General features: G+C 44.2%; 1 protein-coding gene across 1 annotated transcript; it reads left to right on the top strand.

The window, feature by feature from the left end:
- Positions 1-9,016: 9,016 nt before the first annotated feature.
- Positions 9,017-9,794, top strand: LOC127244459 (uncharacterized). Its single transcript, XM_051265016.1, has 2 exons — positions 9,017-9,308; positions 9,373-9,794. Exons 1-2 carry the CDS (start codon positions 9,017-9,019, stop codon positions 9,792-9,794), a joined length of 714 nt encoding a protein of 237 aa, XP_051120973.1.
- Positions 9,795-11,802: the final 2,008 nt, after the last annotated feature.

The raw sequence follows: 11,802 nt of genomic DNA on the forward strand, positions 1-11,802 counted from the left end.
CTAATTCTGGGTATCATTAAAGTCTTGTTGTAAATCCCTTAAGGTCAAATACCAGTGAGAAGAATTCTCTATAATCTAGTTTATATAGTTACAACATCTCTTCTTCTCGCTTTCTTATTATACATATATGTCCACTTAAATACCAGCACCGCTCGCTCATCTCATCCATGAAAACCTAGCCATTAAGTAACGCACAATTTAGACACAACACCTCTCCTTCACTCCCTACCGCTCAATCTATATATATGTATATATAAATTGTGCCATCCGCTCATGTCCCGCTCGCTCGACCATCACTGGCACCCCCGCTTGCAAACGCTCCACTGCCACCGCTCACCTTACCATTTTTCTTTACAGTTTTTTGTAGATTAAGATTTTTATCCGCTGCAAAGCGGGTCCCTTTACTGCATTTTCCGCCACTTTCATAAGATTTGTACTTGATTTACATTCATGACTTAAAATCCCTGTGTTCGACCTGAAAACTCACCAGTTAAAGAGTATAAATAATTATGATAACTACTTAGGGTCTACAACCACAAATTTTTACTAAATCTGATCGCTTTTTATAATCCACTACATCTCAACCTTCCAGTGAAAATTCCCTGTGAATATATACATCACACATACATAACTGCATCTTCAAATTTAAGATATCATAATTTGGCGCCGTTGCCGGGGAATTTTAAACTCTTGAAAATTATTCCTGTTAATATTTTTTGAAGCGCCATAATTTACTTTTAAATTCTGTGATCTTGTTTGGTGTTTTCACTAACATTGGCTTTAACTTTTTATTTTGGTGTGGCTATCTTTATGTAGGAGTCCAAAGCGTTTTCAGCGTTCCACGAGTCCCACTCTTTCTGCTCGCTCGCAGAGACGTCTGTTTAGAGAGTTAACCAGAGAAAGAATCATGGCAAACCAAGGAAATGCTACCGCTCCCTCTATTGTCGTCTAAGTTTTCCAGACTGCCGTTGCGACTTCCTCAAATTCGGCCACATCAGCATCATCGCAGGAGGTACCGCTCCATATCCCCACTGTAGTCCCTATTGTTGTTCACCACACGTTGATGCCAACTGAGGAATAGCTCATGAGAGCGCTCCGCAGTATTCAAAAAGGGATGGCTGGACTACAAGCGCATCTCGCTCAGCTGGAGAAAGCCCAAGCTGCCAAGGAGCATTCATTGCTTCCCAAGCGGCTCAAGCTGCCAACACCACTGCGATACCCGCCGTCATCACTCATCCACCACCTACGGCTGAGCCGAACCAAAGGCCTGAGGGACAAAGGGCTATTGATCGTCCGCTTGCTGAAGTCCCCATGGACGTTCACTATCAGTCCCCCTGGATAGTACGCTCATTACAAGTTATGCGCCCAGAGGCTCTGGCCATTACGAGGTGAAACCAGCGCTCGTCAGCCTGGCGCGCCAGAGCCAATTTCATGGGCTGCTCAATGAAAGCCCAAATGAGCATCTTCAGGACTTCAATAGGATCGCTGCCACCTCCAAATCACACGGCATCACAGAGGACGCTGTGAAGTTAATATTGTTTCCCTTTTCTCTAACAGGAGAAGCTAGGAAATGGTTCGATAACCTCTATCCCATTCCTGCCACTTTTAAGGAAGCAGGAATGAGATTCTGAGTTTCAAAAACCGTTCGTCAAAAACCGTTCGTCAGAGGAATGAGATTCTGAGTTTCAAGATGGCGAGTGACGAGACCCTTCCTAAAGCCTGGAGCCACTACAAACAATTGCTCTGCAACTGCCCGCATCATGAGATTCCGGACTTCATGGAACTTCAAATTTTCTACTCATGAATAACTCCTGAACTGAGGATGCCCTTAAATGCAGCGGCAGGAAGCTCACTGATGGGGCGTTGTGCCTTAGAAGTGAGGGCTTTAATAGAAAAAATGGCGGTCAATCAGACTAGTTGGCCAGAGACCAATAGGCCAGAGCCATCGAGGGGTCTATACCAGGTCCCTGCTTCAGTTTCACATGATGCACGGATTAACAGTTTGTCCGTCCAAGTTAAAGAGTTTTCTAAGCTAGTGAAGCAGGACCTACGTAGCAAAGGAAAACAGGAAATACACGAGGCCACGGTCACTGAGGAGTGTCCCTATATAGATCAATCAAGCCCACAGGTTGCTGAGAGCTCATCCGAGCAGACTCAGAACCCAGTAGAGGTCTTTTATATGACTGGCAGAAACCCTCCACAATTCCAGCACTACCATAAAGGGCTTGGTCAAGGCCCTGCTAGACCGTGTCCTCAGCAACAATTCCAACAGCCGCAACAGTTCGTTGCGCAACAATATTACCAAGGGGGATTCTACCCACATCAACAAAAATGCTTTCAAACCCCCTACTTTCCGCAGCACGCACCTGTTTTTGCCCAACCTCCCATAGCGGCTCAACAGCCGATGAGTCTGGAAGAGCTCTGGAGGAACAACGAGTGCGCAAACCAGGAGTTACAACAAAATACGTCTGCCTCAATCAAAATGCTGGAGATCCAGGTCGGGTAGATAGCTGAAGCTATGAAGCTGAAGCTGAAGTAGAAGGGAACGCTGCCTGGGACAGTTGAGACTGTTCTGAACCAAGCGAAAGCCATAGAAACAAGGAGTGGAAAGTGGACGCAATCACCACCGCTGCCAGCAGAGGTACTAATCATTCTTCTACTCCAATTGTTGCTAACTTGCCTGCATAGGATGAAGTTATACAGATTCCAGCTGAGGAAGATGGTCCATCCCAGACACGAGCGATACCAGCCGTTTGGGTGCTTGAACATAAGGAAAAGGGTCCCGCTCGGCCTTTGGCTAGGGCTCCCTTTCCCACCGGACTTGGGAAGAAGGACAATTCAAAGGAATTTGATAAGTTTGTGCGTACTTTCCGTAGTCTTAAAATTACTATACCATTTGTTGATGCTTTGTCACAGATGCCACATTACGCTAAGTTTATAAAAGACATCATCAATCGAAAGCGGGCATTCCCTGACGAAGCGTCAGCGGTGCAGCTGGAAAGTGTGTGCAGCGCCGTATTTAAAGAGGACCTCCCGAAGAAATTGAGGGATCTTGGAAGTTTTATCAGTATTTGTACTATAAGCAATTTAGAGCCGATTAGGGCATTATGTGATTTAGGAGCAAGCATCAATCTTATGCCTTTTTTGTGTTTTTCTAAATTAGGGCTTTATGAATCAGAAGCATGCAGAACTGTAATTCAACTTGCTGATAAATCAATAAGAATTCTGAAAGAAATTATTCGTGATGTACTATTTCAAGTAAACAAATTTATTTTCCCTACAGATTTTATAATAATGGAAATGAGCGAAGATCGCAAAATCCAGTCATCTTGGGGGGACCTTTCCTAGCCACCGCTCAAGCAACTATTAACGTCGCCCAAGGCGAAATAACACTGAGCTTAGGTGGAGATAGAGTCACATTTTCCATGAACAAAGCACTGTGCCAACCTCAAGAAGAAAATTGTGATTTTATCGATGAGTTAAATGATCTACTTTTGAGAACTATATGACACTTGAAACTCTGGAAGAAATTTCAGATAAAGGATCACCCGAGCTTGAAGATGTTGTGGACTCCAGTGAGGCAAGCGGTGAAAGATCAGCTCCCACTGAGTCTATTGAGGAAGCTAAGAGAGAACCATCGAGTGATGCTTGCATCAAAGACGAGTTAAGTAAGTTACCTGAGCACCTCAAATACATATACCTTGGTCCGGATGAGACTTACCCGTTGATAATCTCCGCCTCACTACTGCCGAACCAAGAGGCTCAGCTCGTCTCGCTTCTCAGAAGACGAAAAGCGGCGTTTGCATGGAAGATCACTGACATCAAAGGAATCAGCCCAGCGGTGTATATGCACCATATGAGGGTGGATGTTGATGCACAGCCATGCAGGCAGCCTCAGCGGCACTTGAATGAGAATATGCAAGAGGTAGTAAAAAAAGAGGTAATCAAATTGTTCGATGCAGGGATCATTTACCCTATCAGTGACAGCCAGTGGGTCAGCCCAACCCAGGTGGTTCCCAAGAAAGGAGGCTTCGTCGAGCAGACAAATGACAAGGGGGAGGTTTTTATGACAAGACCTGACACTGGATGGAGGGAATGCATCAATTACAGAAGGTTGAATGTTGTAACAAAGAAGGATCATTTTCCGTTTCCGTTCCTTCATCAATACTGGAGAAGCTCGCAGGACGTGAATACTACTGTTTCCTCGATGGCTACTCAGGCTACCATCAGATTCCCATCAAACCGGACGACTGTGAGAAGACCATGTTTGTCTGTCCTTATAGTACGTTCGCTTATAGGATGATGCCGTTTGGGCTTTGTAACGCTCCGGCTACCTTCCAGCGATGCATGTACCATATATTTAGTGATCTCCTGGACTCCTGCATAGAAGTGTTTATGGATGACTTCTCGGATTATGGCAAGACATTTTCCAAATGCCTGAATAACCTGGAAAAAATACTTCTCCGCTGCATAGAGACTGACCTCATGCTAAACTGGGAGAAGTGTCATTTAATGGTGAATGAAGGAATTGTCTTAGGCCATAAGATCTTAGTTGCCGGAATAGAGGTAGATAGATCAAAAATTAGTGTAATTGGAAAGATGCCAGCGCCCTCGGATGAGAAGGGAGTACGAAGTTTTCTTGGACACGTGGGGATTTACCGTCGCTTCATCAAGGGCTTCAATCAAATCACGCAACCGCTCACTCCACTATTGTGTAAGGATGCTCACTTTGATTGGTCAAGCGAGTGTGAGGAGACTTTCCTCATTCTAAAGGAAAAGCTAACCACCGCTCCTATCATTTCTGCACCAGTGTGGAGCGAGCCATTCAAGTTAATGACGGATGCAAGTGACTATGTCGTCGGCGCTGTATTAGGACAAAGAGTGAAATCCAAACTGAATGTTATTTACTATGCAAGTAAATCGTTGGATTCTGTTCATAAGAGTTACACTACAACCGAGAATGAGCTGTTAGCTATTGTCTTTGCCTTCGAGAAATTTAGGCAATACCTCATCGGAAGCAAGATCGTCGTTCATACAGATAATGCAGCAATCAAATATTTGATGGAGAAGAAGGAGACAAAGACCCGCTTGATCAAATGGGTGTTGTTTTTTCAAGAATTTGATATAGAGATCAAGGACAAAAATGGAAAGGAAAATCATGTTGCAGACCACCTCAGCAGATTAAGGCAGATAGAGGACATATCTCCCGGAATCAATGAATTATTCCCAGACGAGAAGTTGTTCATGGTTCAAGCAAAGGAGCCATGGTTTGCTGACCTGGCAAATTTTTTAACTACAGGGCAGTTTCCCGCGTATACAGTACAAAGGGAAAAGAAGAGATTGCTCAGTTTAGCAAATGACTATTTTTGGAATGAACCCTATTTGTTTAACGTCGGCTCAGATGGGATAATCCGCTGCTGTGTAGCAGAATCTGAGATCCCACTGATCTTGAATGAATGTCGTGGGTCCCATGTAGGAGGGCATTTTGCTGGCCTGCGCACAGCGGCCAAATTCTTGCAGTCAAGCTTCTTTTGGCCTACCCTACAGAAAGATGCTGATGCCTTTGCCAAATCTTGCAACAAGTGTCAAAGGTTAGGCTCTATCTCAAAGAGAGATGAGATGCCCCAAACTGGAGTTTTGTTTGTGGATACTTTTGATGTATGGGGGATGAATTTTATGGGCCCCTTTCCAAACTCAAATGGGAAATTATACATTCTGGTGGCAGTGGATTACGTGAGCAAGTTGGTCGAAGCGCAAGAGCGCCCAACAGATGACGTTCGATCTGTGACCCGTTTCCTAAAATATACTAATTCCCAAGGTTCGGGGTCCCCAAAACTATAATAAGTGATGAAGTCACCCATTTTGTGAACAAAGCGTTGCAAACTTGCCTTCACCAATATGGTGTTTGTCAACATCTTACTACCCCCTATCACCCACAAGCAAGCGGTCAAGTGGAATTTTCAAATAGAGAGATCAAACATATCCTCCAGACCACAGTAAATAACATTCGTAAGAATTGGGCAGAAAAATTGGATGATGCATTTTGGGCATATAGAACAGCCTTCAAAACTCCAATAGAAATGTCCCCATATAGGCTTATGTATGGAAAAGCCTGCCACTTATCTCTGGAACTTGAGCATCGCGTATATTGGGCTATCAAGTATTTGAACTTTGATCTTCTCCCCGCATAGGAGAAGCGCGCCGAACGGTTGCTCGACCTGACTGAGTTCTGTTACCTTGCATATGAGAGCGCAAAACTCTATAAGGAAAGGATGAAATTCTATCAAGATAGGAAGTTGAAGAAGAAAGAATTTACTGAGGGATCCAAGGTTCTGTTATATGATACTAGGCTTCACTTATTCCCAGGGAAATTGAGATCACGGTGGACTGGGCCGTATATCGTCAGACAAGTTCTGCCAAGTGGAGCCATAAGAATCTGTAATGTGGATAACCCCAGGGAAAGCGATTCCTTCCTTGTCAATGGAGCAAGACTAAAACCATATATTGAAGGGCCTATTTTGCAGTGGGCCAAATTTACAAATGATGTCCAGAGTGCCCTATCCTAAAAACGTCGAATTTACAACTTTTCGTTACCGCTTTCATAGTTAGAATTTACAGTTTTCCTTTACCGCTTTCGTAGTTAGAATTTACAGCTTTTATAGCTAGGATTATCATTTTTTAGAAGTAGTTTAACACTTCGTTTCTTTAGAAAAATAATTAGAATTTTAACTTCTAACCTAAGCCTGACCCAAGCCAATCACCGCTTCGCTTGTCTCATTCTGATACATACTGGACGAGCAGTATCGCTCACCCAGTACCGCTTCCATCACCGCTTGTGTGTCATACATATGTACCTAGAAGTATTGCTTTACCACTCACCCGCCCCGAAACCCCACCCTTATACCTTTATATTAATATACAATGGACTAGTCATCGCTCTGCTCACCCTTCCATATAAGCGCCACTATCTCTATAAATACTCCAATTCACAGTCATTTTCCACTTTTACCCTATAGTGACTTCCTCAAGAAGCTTCAGTAACTGCCATTTCTCCGCGCAGAAATATTCCAAAATCTCAATTCTTCAACCAAAATTAGCTCAATAGAAGGTAAGACGTAGACTAACCTTAGTCAATAACTTCGATTTCATGGTTGATTTTCTCTGATTTGACGCACAATAACACATAATGAAAAAAAAAAATTCTTTTCGCAAAAATTGTCTGTTCTTCAACTTTGCAAAACTTTTTATCTTCGATTTATGTGAATCTAAGTCTGTTATCTGCTAGATTTAGATGAAATAACTTATATACTTGCTTTGTATGGATCAATTTTACGACAATTTGTATGTTTGGTTGTTCTGTGATTTTCTCTCTGTTTCGCAACGAAACACTTACTGGAGTGTTCTGTTTCGTTGTGAGGGGGAGGAGTTAGGGTTCATATCACTGAGATTTTGGATATGATTTCCTGTATGTGAATATTGTTAGCATTTTAGAACTAATAGGGCAAGATTCATAAATTTCTTAAATTAAACAATATAAATATGGAAAACCCTAGGTTCAGAACAACCTAACAAAATAGATCCAAGCAAGTGAGAAGCGTCGCACAGGGAATTTGAGAAAATTGTGAAAATCGAAAAGAGGATTCAAAGAATCAAATCTACAGACGGGTGGAAAGTAGTAACCACAACCTCGGGGGCTGAATCTGTGGAACAAGTGCCGCTAGAGGCTTATTACAGAAGGAGGAGGCTACTAAAGTTGACAAAGGACTGGGGGAAGCTCAGAGAACTGAAGTCCATTTCATTCAGAAAGTTCATTTCAGAATTTCCGGAGGATTACCTTAGATTTGAATAAACTGAGGAAACAAAGCAGAAGGACTTTCATTTGAATGAGTTGAAAGAAGAATTTGCTCGCCAAGAGATCGGGGAAAGGATGAAAGTCTTCAGGAGCGAGAAGATCTCGAAAAAGAACGTTGTCGATGCTGCCAAGGACATGTTGAGGTCTAAACATTTCAACTCTGTACATTTTATTAACATTGAGGCAGCAGCAGCATATGAGAAGGCGAAGACAATAGGGATCCTCTATGAGAGAGGATTTGACCCCGAGAAGATCTCAGGCCCGCTCGCCGATTGGCTGAGGGAATGGGGCCTAACCTGGTTGATCCAAAACCCCATGGACTCAGTGAAAGTGTCATTGGTGAGGGAGTTTTACGCAAATCTGAACCAAGCTGACAGTCTACGAAATGTATACGTTAGAGGAAGATAGGTAAATTGTTCAGCACGAAAGATCAACTGGGTCCTGGGCTGGAAACACCACTATCCCAGCCAGGAGATAGAGAGCAGGTTACAGGAAATGGAGAACTGTAGCTCGCTTGAGCTGCAGACGTTGTATAGGACCTTTGCCACCACCCCAGAATATGACAAGAGGAACCTAAAGTTCGGGTCGGTAGACGAAGAGAAAAAGGAATAGGTCAAGTGGTCACTGAGCCGAATAATGATTACCACTCACACCACAGACATCCATCCTGACTTTCTCCTTGCCTTGCGCTCAATTTTGGAGGAGACAGCTGATGTTGATTTGGGCGCGATTATTGGCATAGACATCTGGGCGCGAAGAAAAGTAAAAAGAACGGTGGGTCACGGGACCCTGATTACAGAACTATGCCGACGCACGGGCGTCAATCAGCCCACTCCAACTCCAGAACAACAGATAAGGCCGTTGCTCCCAGCGGTCTTCCACAAAGCATGGCTGGAGTCCAAGGGGTTCACCCTCATCCCCAGACAGAAAAAGAGGAAGGCGCAAGCAACTGTACCTCCCTCTCAACTAAAACGAAAAATGAAAGTTGTGCGGGAGGAAATAATAAGAGAAGAGGTGGCACCCGAAACCGACCCGGAAGAGGCTGCTGCAGAACCCGACTCTGAATGAACCATCTCCAATGAAACTCCCGCTAACGACGAGAATGAGGAGTCCCTCTGCTTCGCTCGGGAGATAGAGGAGGACCTATTCGGGGCAGAAAAGGCCATGAGGGATAAGGGAGGAAAGGCCCCAGGGGCAGCCGCTGGTGAAAAGAGGTCAAAGCGGAAGGAAGACCCCGCTCCGGAGCCTGTCAAGAAGCCGAGGATAAATGAGGCACTAAGAAAAAATCCAACAGCCCCTCGGCGAGCGACAAAGCAGGAGAAGGGGAAGGGTAAAGCGGTGGAAGAAGAAGCACATAAGGACATGATCCCGTTTTCCAGAATCAAGAAAGGAATCACTATACGAGAACCCACTGCTCAACCCGAACGACCTTCACTAGCAAGGCCAACAACAGAGGGTGCCACCCGAGCTGCTGAGTTCACTTGGCAATGAAACTGTCCCCTTCAACTAGCATGGGGCAGGTGAGTCAACTGCTGCTAGACCAGGCAATGAAACCACCCCCGTTAACCAGTCGGGAGCGGTGGAGCCTACTGCTACTGGACTAGAGGAGGAGCGGGAGACTGTTATCACTGAAGAAACCATCGGCGGGATTGACGTCACAGTAGAATCCTACAAAGAACACTCCGTCGAGGTCCCTATTGCCACAACCGCTGAAGCTTCCAATGAAACTGAAAGGGTCGAGGCAGTCATAACAAATCTTCCCATTCCGCAGGCGTCTCCACACAGTCCCAAAACACCAATAGTAACTGGAACACCTGCAGAAACTCTAACTCTGGCCTCAGATAAATCTGACAAAACAATCTTCGATGAGGAGGAGGATGAAGAGGAAAAGAGATTTCGGGAGGAACAAGCTCAGCTGCTCGCCGCAATGCAACAATTATAACAGAAGCGACAGCGTGAGCGACAAAAGAAAAGGAAAATGAAGGTGCTGGCCAAGTTGTTGAAATACTGGAAGCCGCTTACCCAACTCCAGCTGCGATTTAGGAAGTACTTGGAGCGGAAGAAAGCGGAACATTTGGAGTATGAGGCAGCGAGGCAACTTGTATTCCTAAGGGATGTTACTCCCGAGCCAGCACCCGATTCCTTAAAGAAGGATGAGCCAATGGACATCAGTTCGGTTGAGTCTGAGGGACAGTCACCATCACCCGTGGAGGCAAGAACATCAGCCTCCCACGCTACTCTTGATACTTTAGAAAAACGACCGGATGAACTCGATGAAGCCATACTGAGCCAATACCTAATGACCCAAACATTGATCGACACACATGCAAGGAATTTTGCTGAGGGACTGGCCACTGGCAGAAACACAAGCGCCGCACTAGAAGCACGTGTGGAGGCGCTGGAGACTCGAGCTGCAAGCCTGGGTGCATCTTAAACAGAGATTCTGAAGGCACTCTCGGCCATCACCTAGCAGAACGCGATCCTCATTGAACAACAGCTCGACACAGCTCGGAGTCTCCAAAGAATAGAAGAACTAGTGTGGCAGCTGACGAATAATTTACCTCCGGGACGAGGACCCACAAGCGAGAAAAGAAAATAGAAGAGGGTCCTCTCCCGTGTACATAATTTTTGAAAATGGCAGGGGCTGTACAAAGGAAAAATGATCAACGATACAATAACTTTTGGTAACAAATGAAATTTATCTTTATTATATGTCTACCATAATCTGAAGTATGTGTTTTTATTTGAGATACTTTTGATACACTGTTGTGTTAGCTTTGTGATATGCTTTAAAGTAAAGTTAGATAACTTACAAACACCAGACCGAGTAATCGTCCTTAGACCCTTTTCAATAGTGCGAACATTGACGTTAAACTAAGTAACAATGGATAGGACTTATGAGGATTAGTGCCCCCTTCGTTTCATACTTCCCATACTCAGTAGGGCAAAAGAACTTCTGCGTATCGACTTGTTCACAAGAGATTACTTGAAAAGATAAATCCTTAAATATGGTTTAAGACACAATGTAAGCAAAGCATTGAGGACCTATCATTACAAAGGAGCTGAAAAGGCCTAGGTGCGCGAAAATGAAATAAAATCATGAGCAGACACAATGTTTGTTTGAAACTCTTGATTCCAAAAAAAAAAAAGGATTCTCCGCACCCTTCAGCAGTAGGCTTCTTTAATCAAAAATAATATCTTCCAAGTGAATAAAGTAAATGATACCGGGATAACTACACTCATGTTAGATCAAATGACGAGTTTCAATGCTTAAGGATCAATTGTTTATATCCGAGATTCACCTTGTTCCCAATCATGGCACTGATCTTAAGAAATTCTTGACTGCAGTGAACAGAATAACTCTTTGATCTCATAACTTAGTTTGTTCGAGGACGAACAAAGGTTTAGTGTGAGGAGGTTTGATGACTCTAAATATAAGCATATTCTTCGCTTGACAAAACTACGTATTACTTGAATTTCTGTATAAAAACTATCACAATAACTGATTTATGGCATACTTTATTGATCTATATCACTTGGCATGATCCAGAGTTGGTTGATTGAGATTATTAACAACTTTTGCCCTTTCAAGCGGTGTTTCGGAGCTAGAAAGCTAAGGCAGACTCCACAAGCGACAGTCATCACTGCTCGCAAGGGGTGACTCCATCGCCCAGAATAACTAAGGCAAGAGAGGCAAGCGGTAGCTTCCACCGCTCACAAGCGACAGCCTCTACCCCTCGCGAGCAACACTCTAGACACCCACCACAACAGCGCGACGGCAAATCGTATCCCAACTACAGTGGTACAACAATTCCATTACCAGCCAGAACAAGCAAGCCCACCTAACTGCGCTGATGTTCTCCAGTCATCCAACAAGTGAGGAAGATCTCCGCCCTTACAAACCCGTGCAAGCGAAGTGAGCACCCTAGGAGTTATGGCTAATGACTGCT

Source organism: Andrographis paniculata, unplaced genomic scaffold, assembly GCF_009805555.1.
Source record: "Andrographis paniculata isolate CXL003 unplaced genomic scaffold, ASM980555v1 Contig9END, whole genome shotgun sequence".
Classification (NCBI taxonomy): domain Eukaryota; kingdom Viridiplantae; phylum Streptophyta; class Magnoliopsida; order Lamiales; family Acanthaceae; genus Andrographis; species Andrographis paniculata.